A 9,501-nucleotide genomic window follows, 5' to 3' on the forward strand; every position below is an offset into this window, starting at 1 on the left:
GGGGACAAACCAACAAGCAAATCATAGGGGTCCCACATTTCAGAGGTAGCCAAAGATTCACTGGCAGGTGGGCCCTTCACACTTTGAAGGAATCAACAACGACACCCCCCAAGTCATGGATTCCTTCTCGCTCCCTCTCCACGTCGCCTATAAATCCGACGCGGCCGCTCCCCACTCCACCCACAGCCCACACTTCCATTGCTCCTCCCCTCTCCTCTACAGTCTGTGTTGAGCGCGCGTCGAGGCGGCGAGGATGGCAACGTGCGCGGATACCCTCGGCCCGCTGCTGGGCACGGCGGCGGCGAACGCGACGGACTACCTGTGCAACCAGTTCGCGGACACCACGTCGGCCGTGGACTCGACGTACCTGCTCTTCTCGGCGTACCTCGTGTTCGCCATGCAGCTCGGCTTCGCCATGCTCTGCGCCGGGTCCGTCCGCGCCAAGAACACCATGAACATCATGCTTACCAACGTGCTCGACGCCGCCGCCGGCGCGCTCTTCTACTACCTCTTCGGCTTCGCCTTCGCCTTCGGGGCGCCGTCCAACGGCTTCATCGGGAAGCACTTCTTCGGCCTCAAGCAGGTCCCACAGGTCGGCTTCGACTACAGCTTCTTCCTCTTCCAGTGGGCCTTCGCCATCGCCGCCGCGGGCATCACGTCCGGCTCCATCGCCGAGCGGACCCAGTTCGTGGCGTACCTCATCTACTCCGCCTTCCTCACCGGCTTCGTCTACCCGGTGGTGTCCCACTGGATCTGGTCCGCCGACGGGTGGGCCTCGGCTTCCCGGACGTCGGGGTCGCTGCTCTTCGGGTCCGGCGTCATCGACTTCGCCGGGTCAGGGGTTGTCCACATGGTGGGCGGCGTGGCCGGACTCTGGGGCGCCCTCATCGAGGGCCCCCGCATTGGGCGGTTCGACCACGCCGGCCGCTCGGTGGCGCTGCGCGGCCACAGCGCGTCGCTCGTCGTGCTCGGCAGCTTCCTGCTGTGGTTCGGGTGGTACGGGTTTAACCCCGGCTCGTTCCTCACCATCCTCAAATCCTACGGCCCGCCCGGTAGCATCCACGGGCAGTGGTCGGCGGTGGGACGCACCGCCGTGACCACCACCCTCGCCGGCAGCACGGCGGCGCTCACGACGCTCTTCGGGAAGAGGCTCCAGACGGGGCACTGGAACGTGATCGACGTCTGCAACGGCCTCCTCGGCGGCTTCGCGGCGATCACCGCCGGTTGCTCCGTCGTCGACCCGTGGGCCGCGATCATCTGCGGGTTCGTCTCGGCGTGGGTGCTCATCGGCCTCAACGCGCTGGCGGCGAGGCTCAAGTTCGACGACCCGCTCGAGGCGGCGCAGCTGCACGGCGGGTGCGGCGCGTGGGGGGTCATCTTCACGGCGCTGTTCGCGCGCAAGGAGTACGTGGACCAGATCTTCGGCCAGCCCGGGCGCCCGTACGGGCTGTTCATGGGCGGCGGCGGCCGGCTGCTCGGGGCGCACATAGTGGTCATCCTGGTCATCGCGGCGTGGGTGAGCTTCACCATGGCGCCGCTGTTCCTGGTGCTCAACAAGCTGGGCTTGCTGCGCATCTCGGCCGAGGACGAGATGGCCGGCATGGACCAGACGCGCCACGGCGGGTTCGCGTACGCGTACCACGACGACGACGCGAGCGGCAAGCCGGACCGCAGCGTCGGCGGGTTCATGCTCAAGTCGGCGCACGGCACGCAGGTCGCCGCCGAGATGGGAGGCCATGTCTAGTGGAACCGGAGGAGCTGAGCTAGTAGTACATACATGCAGCATAATCGATCGAACGAAATGCATATAAGCGTTTTTCAAGGTTGATCTGATGCTGCAAGTTTCGTGATTGTATAATAAGAAGAAAAAGATAGTAGTATTTTTTATCTGAGATCATCTATTTGGAACAGGGGATTTGACTAAGATTTGATATAAATTTACACAAAATCTTAGCAAAAATCCCTTTATCTCAACTCTCAAGTAGAGCTTTGCTTTGTACAACAAAGTATCATGTGTGATATAATTGTCAGGTGGAAAAACTGGAAACGGGTATAATCTACCTTTCTTTGTCAATGATCGGGTGACCACATGAGGAGAGAGCCCGTGTTTGCTATCAGGTTGAAAAAAAAAACCATACGTAATAATAAATAAAAGGTTGACAACTGTGGTATTTGTAGTTTGTACACCACTTATATGATTTTTTTTTTGTACTTCCCGAATGCGTGTTCAGTAATGTATAGGCGACTGCTAGGAGAATGCATATAACGTATTAACGTTTGACTTTGGACCGGTACAGGAGCAGAGATATGTGCCAGTTTGGTACACTCTCAAATAATGGAAGCAAAGTTTTTTCCCCTATTTAATTTTACAGGATTTTTATAGGAATTGATTTATTTCGTTCCAAATTCTTTGAAATTCCTATGTTTCAAAGGGACTCTTAGAATGAACAAATTTATAGAAGTTGTATGTGATTTTATTAATGAATTAGATCAACGATCGCGTGAATTGAGAGAAAAATTCATGTTTCCAAAGGAGATATTAGTATTGATACTCCCTTTGGTTCCATATTAATTGACGTTTTGGACAAGGTTAAGGTCAAACTTTTATAACTTTAACCATCAATAACTTTATAAATATTTAGTTTAAAGGAACTAGAACAACATATATAGATTTGTCTTTTAAAGCACTATAATAAAAATAAACATGTATTTATTTATTATATATATTATAATAGAAAAATTAGGTTAAAAATATATCTTGTAGACCGTGTCATTGTTCAAAACGTCAATTAAAATGAAACCGGAGGGAGTATGTACTAGGCTAGGCTCATGATATTAGAATTTGAAATGATCGCCTTGTCGTTCTGTCTTGGAGTGATAAGGTCATGGAGGAACTCCAGGCTAGGTTAGTTTTTAACTCGTTCCACCCGTGATTTTTTATGGCGCTTGAAAGCTACTTGAGGTATTTAGACTTAAAGACTTAAAAAGGAAATGCCAATCATTTGTCACACTTAGGCAACTTTCAAGCATATGTGAAACGTCTCCAAATTAATAGTTATATGATGGGATCTTTTAAACCTCACTGGCAAGTCTCAACCTCTTGGTGGTCCTTGTACTTAACATTGTGTTAGTACATGATAATTTTAACTTACTAGTTCATGTGGACCTCATCAGTCATCACTAGTACCCTTTTAGGTATTACCTGCTACTGATGCCCTGATCATGCTCCGATTAATTAAGAATGTAGGAGACAAAATATATTGATTCAAGCTTCAATTGTTGTAGGGCATAGGTTGTACTCTTCCTAAAAATGATTCTTTTTTCAAGAGAGTATAATTGGATGCATGTACTTAACACACATGCCGCATTCACACCACTGTATATAAGCGTGCATGACCTCTACAAAATGCAATGAAAAATGTAAATCGTAGGTCACCAAATAATCTCAAAGCATAACTCCCTAAAAGACCTTATTTCTAGCTATGCACATATACGGAAGGAGTACATGCAAGCTATCTTTGTAATGTTATTGGCAGTCCTCCGGTTCTTTTCTTTTTTAAAAAAATTCTTCCCCTAAAGAGATTTTAGAGGCACATACTCATTCTGTCTCATAAAAAAACTCAATCCTAGATTCCCACGATTAGATTTTTTTTGGACATAGGAAGTATGTCCTAGGGCCTGTTTGAAGGAGTTTTAGATTCTAAGCTTAGGACATGTTTATGGGAGTTTAAGGTCCCATTTGGTAGAGCTTCAACTTCTAAATTTAACTTTAGAAGTTGGGTATGTAGTGGAGTTGTCGAGCTGCGTAAATCCAGTTTCACCTCTCTAGTTCATTTTTACGAGAGTACTCTAGTCAGCTCTACTCCTTTTTTGGGTAGAGCTGAAATCGTTTGGTTGGACTCCAGCTCTAGGAAAGATGGAGCTGGAGCTAGAGCTCTGCTAAACAAGTTCTAAGATTCTTAGAAGAAGTTGGTAAGAACCTAAAAAGGCTGTAAAAACTTGCTTTTATTTTTTGGATTCCGTAATTTCTCCAAATTTGGATGAAAAACTAGGTTGTTTGAGGAAACTTGTGATTCTAAGATACAGCTGCCGGAAGCTCTTCTAAGCATACCCTAGCACTGACATGCATGCCAAGGGCGCCCTTCTTTGGAACATCAGAAGGAGTAAATCTTCCAAAAACATGGCATATTCGGCCAATCTTCGATCCACTGTCATCGCTCGTCGAGAGAACTTTTACGGTACAATATACTACCAGTATATACTGATAGTATATAGAAGGGCATATTAGGAATTTGATAGAAAATAAAATAACTCTTTAGTAATTTTCTGTTCAGATTGAATCTAATTGGGAGTACCCGGTCCTGGATGACAAAGGACATAACGATAGCATGATTTGATGATAGAATAACAAAGAAAAGACAAAATTACCCTTTCAAACTTTATACTGCAATCTAATTAACTAAAAAATCAAATCAATCTACACCGTTAGATCATATATACTTGTAGTATATACTAGCAGTACATTGTCCAATAAAAGTTCTCGCCCTAAAAATTGTCTGAGACATTACTGCACTTATCAGTTATCGCTGGCTAGTGGCTACAGGATCAAAGCCATCGCCAGTCGCTTATATTTTCTTTAGTCTCACAAGTCACTTTCAACTCACTAAATTCGGAGGACTACAGCCATTGCCATTCTTTTGGATAGTCATACGGATCGCAATTTACATGGTCAGGCATGGCACCGGGAAACTGACACTGGCACTGCACTGGAATTTATTCTCAGATTTCCTTCCTTTCATCGTTGGTCCATTTCAATTGTACTCTGTATGGTTATTCTATAATCTGCGCCATCCTTTACGACCCCCCTTTCCACTGTCTGGATGACTGGATCTCTAGAATCGCAGCATGGCAACGTATGGCGCTCATTTCTCCATGTTTTCTGCCATGTGACACATCACATGAGCAGATGAACTGTAAGCATCTCGTCAGTCGCAATTCCCTCCGTACCCAGAATCTTCTTTCAAAGAATCACCTTTTTGCACCTTGCAGAGACAGGATAAAAAGATGATAGATTGAGAACCCACCAATTTAGAACGAATTACATAATAAGTTTAAACAAGAAGAAGCTTTGAATTGGAGGGAGGAAATGGTGGACATGAGAGCAAATCAAGAGAAACCGAGATAAGATATGGAACATAAAATGATAAAATGTGTATTGGTCTTACTGCAAAGCAGATAAGGAGCAGAACAAATTCTTTGAACCATGCTCCTACAATCATACATGATAATGAGAGGCCAATATGCAACTGATTGCAGCTTTCCGTATATCCCTCGTCTCAAGTCTCAACCAGCTATTCCAGCTGTTAATGTAATGCTTTTCGTTAGTCCAGGCTCAAAAGTCCAAAGTACTTGATAATGAAAGCATTTTGCAAGGGATCTCCACAAATTGAATTAATATAAAATTACCTGCATAACAGATAAAAATGGTAGTTTATAGAAAACTCTTTATCATCTGTTCTTCACTCCATCTTTAGCTTATGTCTCCTTTACTTTGGTGCTCCTGTACAAGAGGGGGAAAAAGAACAAGAATATGCACTGTTGACATTTGACAACAAATTATCAGCGAGCGTAGATTTTGTGAAGACTGGACCATAAAACAAAGGTTGGTCATGGTATACCGACATAGAGGTGTTATCCATACCTATAATGGTTGAGCAGCAGTAGGTATTACATGCCAGATAGGACAGTTTGTTACTTCCGAACCAAGGGAAACACAGTGGCAGCACTGAAGACAGAATTAAGAAAAAAGATCACCAGGTGTGGGATACAAAATGGGAGTAAGCAGAAGCATATTCGGCCATCCATAATATACACATACCTTCATGATATGCAAAGATAACAGCATTACAATGGATAAATCCTGTAGAAGTACACCCCAGTAGTGGCATATAAGCAGTACCTCAGCCATAAATAGCTCAGGGTAAGTGTTTAAGGGAACACGACCATCTATCTACCAGCATAATGCTGCCTAGGTCAACAGTTTCAGTCATGTACAGAATTAGAAGATGCTGATTTTTGAATATGAATTATTAATCTATGCAAATGTAGCCTGCATTTCCATTGTGGTAGCTAACTTATCAAGAGTGTCATAGATATCCTCTGACTCAGGGTGACCATCATCACCAGAATAAAACCGGTGAGTTTTGCGATCAACCTCAATCCAGCTACAACCAGGCAGCTTCTTGCCTGTAACATCCTCCTTCATGAGCTTCCTTACTTTCCTAACCTCTTCCCAGAAGCCACCTTCACTGTATAAGTTTGCAAGCATCACTACATAATTAGCATTACTTGGATTCAAATCCAACAAGTTTTTTATAGCATGCTCGGCCAGTTCTAGGTGTCTGTGTATTCTACAGGCATTGAGTAATGACCCCCAAATGACTTCGTCTGGTTGAACTTTCATATCATTGATAAAATTCATCGCATCCTGAAACCGTCCTGCTCGACAAAGAAGATCTACAACACAACCATAATGCTCAATCTCTGGCTCAATTCCATGCTCATCACACATCAGTTCAAAGTATCTAAGACCTTCATCAACAAACCCTCCATGGGTGCATGCATTCAACAGCCCAACAAAAGTAACCTCATCAGGTTGAACCCCTTCATTCCTCATCGAATTAAACACCGCAATGGCACTCTCGCTGCACCCATGTAGTGCAAGGCAATTGATCAGAGAATTCCATGTGGTCAGACCCCTATCAGAAAACGCATCAAAGATCCATTTTGCCTCCATCAAATTCCCACATTTACCATACATATCAATCAACCCATTCACAACGGATGAGCCAAAACCAACACAGCTCCTCCACGCATAACCATGGATCACCTTTCCAATCTTCAGCATCCCTAAATGTCCGCACGCAGACAGCAAACAAGATACTGTGGTGCCATTTGGCCGGAACCCCTCATCAACCATCCTCCTGAAAATCCCCACTGCCTCCACAAACAACCCATTCTGTGTGCATCCGGCAATGATCGCATTCCAGGCAGGCACATCCCTCTGAGGCATCCGTTCGAACAACACTATCGCATCCCCAACCTTCCCTGCCCTTGCATACCCGGACACCAGCGCGGTCCAGGAGACCACGTTCCTATCAGTCAAACCATCGAACAGCTTCCGCGCGTCGCCCATCATCCCGTACCTCGAGTACCCATCGAGGAGCGAGGTCCTTATAAAATCGTGCCCGTAGAACCCGTCCTTGCAGGCGTGGCAATGGATCGACCTGACCAGCTGGACCCCAATGTCGCAGGCGGCGCGGAGGACGAGCGGGTAGACGAACTGGTTGGGCGCGGGTCGGCCGCGGCGGAGCATGCGGAGGAAGAGCGCGAGGGAGTCCCGGGCGTGTTCCTGCGAGTGGGAGGAGGCGGCGGCGTAGGCGGAGAGCATGGCGGAGTAGAGGAAGACGTTGGGGCTGGGCGTGGCGTCGAAGAGGCGGCGGGCGTAGGGGAGGCAGGAGAGGCGGAGGGAGGCGAACCGGAGGAGGTGGAAGGTGGTGGTCTGCGCGGCGGCGCGGCCGGTGACGACGGCGTGGGCATGGAGCTGCTTGAGGTGCGCGAGGGTGGCGCAGCGGTGGAGGGCGGCGACGAAGTCGCCGTGGGAGGAGAACGGTGGCGCCGGGGGCATCGTGCGGCGGCGCCGTGCGGAGGTTTGGACGTTTGGTTTGCCTCTCTGGGCTCGTCGCACACTCGCACCGCGTCCGTGGGCTTAAGCTTTGGATGGGTTTTTGTTTTTTTGTTATGTTGTTGTTCTAAGAAAGCGTCATTTTTTTTCTTGTGACATGTGCTCTATTACAAATCTCAAGCAAACACAAAGAAAAATTGTATCGCGATTTGTGATAAAACCGGAGAATGCCCAGCATCGGTCTAGGGGGAGGTGGGAAAATCGATCGCTCCCCCTCCCCCCACATGAGCACCTGTTTGGCCCACCCACTTATCCATCATCTTTATTCTAAAAAAATGTTTCACCTAGTGTACTTATAATGTTTCGCTATGACATAGATCTACTGTTGCAGTGAACGAAACCTTCCATTGCAAAAAAAAAACCCACATATTTTGGAAACTCCTTATAAGGGAATTTGGTTTATTTTTTGTTCCACTAAAAAATGTTTTATCTAGTGTACTCACAATGTTTCACTATGTATAGATCTAATGTTGCAATCGCTATTTGCTGAAACATTGTTTTTATATAAGGTGAAACAACATCTGATTTAAACGAGTGAAACATTTTCGATCTACTTAGTGAAACAATTCCGATATACCTAATGGAACATCGTGCAACCTTTAAAAATAATTCAATAATAAGCTAATTTTTTTGGGAATATATCTATGAGTGGCCTTGTTTTGAAGATTTAATTAAAACGAATTTAATGGTGCAACCGGATCATGATTGGGATAAGTAATTTAAGAGAAAAATCAGTTTAAAGTAGTTTTGCACGTAAATCGAACGCTGCCGTCAGCGCCCGATTTTAACCTCCTCCCATCGGGCGCCTGAGCGGGAGTCAAACCTGAGGTTTTTTGTTTTAAGAAAGCGTCAATTTTTATTGTGATGTGTGCTCTATTACAAATCTTGAGCAAAGAAGAATAAGATTGTATCGTGATTTATGATAGAACCTAGGGTGTGGCTAATTGGTGCGTGACTGTGTAAGCACCATTTTCGGAAATATTGCACGGGGTGAAAGAAAGTGGTGGACCCACTTTTGTTATAAGAAAGTGGTGGACCCACTTTTGTTATGCGTTTCTCGCTAACCTCCCGCGTGTGTCTCTTGGTTTTTTTACTTTTTATTTTTTTTCCAAAAAAATTCCTCGCACACGTCTTTTTTCTATTATCCTTTCTTTTTTTTTACTGAATCAAATTTTGAAATCATTTCAACTTAGATTTAAAAACTATTAAGTTCATATTTAAAAGTTTAAACTTATATTAGAAAACTTTCAATTTAGATTTAAAAATTTTCAAGTGAAGATTTATAAACTTCCAACTTAGATTTAAAACCTTTTCAACTCAGAATTGAAAATTTTCAGCTTGGATTTGAAGATTTTCAAATTCAGATTTAAAATTTTCAACTTGGATTCGAAAACTTTCAACTGAAGATTTTAAATCTTTCAACTTAAAATTCAAAACTTTTAACTCAAATTTGAAAACCTTCAACCAAATTAATAAAATTTTCAACTTAAATTTAAAACTTTACAATCAAATTACTGTTGTAAGTAAACATGAAGCCACTTTTTTCAACAAAGGCTTAAAACAACAATAAATTTTATTATTTGTATGTTTTTATAGGGGAAATTAAAATAAAGTCATTAACAAAAATAGGTGAAAAAACATAAAAATTCTAGCACGATCGCACGGGAGAAACGCAGTCACATGAGTGTGGGGTCCACATGTGGGCACGTGGCCGACTGAATTGTTTCACTGCGTAGAGCATGACGTGGGCCTTGGTG

General features: G+C 44.9%; 2 protein-coding genes across 4 annotated transcripts; one reads left to right on the plus strand and one right to left on the minus strand.

The window, feature by feature from the left end:
* The first annotated feature begins 191 nt into the window (after window positions 1-191).
* LOC127763678 (ammonium transporter 1 member 2) lies at window positions 192-2,163 on the plus strand. Its single transcript, XM_052288458.1, has one exon. The coding sequence runs from the start codon at window positions 254-256 to the stop codon at window positions 1,742-1,744; it is 1,491 nt and encodes a 496-aa protein (XP_052144418.1). The 5' UTR covers window positions 192-253; the 3' UTR covers window positions 1,745-2,163.
* A 2,026-nt stretch (window positions 2,164-4,189) lies between these two features.
* On the minus strand, window positions 4,190-7,747 carry LOC127763677 (pentatricopeptide repeat-containing protein At1g33350). Of its 3 annotated transcripts, none has more exons than XM_052288456.1 (5): window positions 5,879-7,747; window positions 5,702-5,785; window positions 5,467-5,560; window positions 5,226-5,360; window positions 4,190-5,042 (listed from the first exon to the last, which is right to left on the minus strand). In XM_052288456.1, the coding sequence occupies exon 1, from the start codon at window positions 7,685-7,687 to the stop codon at window positions 6,095-6,097; it is 1,593 nt and encodes a 530-aa protein (XP_052144416.1). In that variant the 5' UTR covers window positions 7,688-7,747; the 3' UTR covers window positions 4,190-5,042; window positions 5,226-5,360; window positions 5,467-5,560; window positions 5,702-5,785; window positions 5,879-6,094. The 3 variants fall into 3 exon arrangements, with proteins under 3 accessions (XP_052144416.1, XP_052144417.1, XP_052144415.1); XM_052288457.1 differs by having other exon boundaries at window positions 5,467-5,595; XM_052288455.1 differs by having other exon boundaries at window positions 5,467-5,785.
* Window positions 7,748-9,501: the final 1,754 nt, after the last annotated feature.

The sequence above is a fragment of the Oryza glaberrima genome, chromosome 2 (assembly GCF_000147395.1).
Source record: "Oryza glaberrima chromosome 2, OglaRS2, whole genome shotgun sequence".
Lineage (NCBI taxonomy): Eukaryota > Viridiplantae > Streptophyta > Magnoliopsida > Poales > Poaceae > Oryza > Oryza glaberrima.

Excerpts from the sequence above, each read along its gene's own strand:
- LOC127763677 (XM_052288456.1), bottom strand. The coding sequence starts at position 7,687 with ATGCCCCCGGCGCCACCGTTCTCCTCCCACGGCGACTTCGTCGCCGCC.
- LOC127763678 (XM_052288458.1), top strand. The coding sequence starts at position 254 with ATGGCAACGTGCGCGGATACCCTCGGCCCGCTGCTGGGCACGGCGGCG.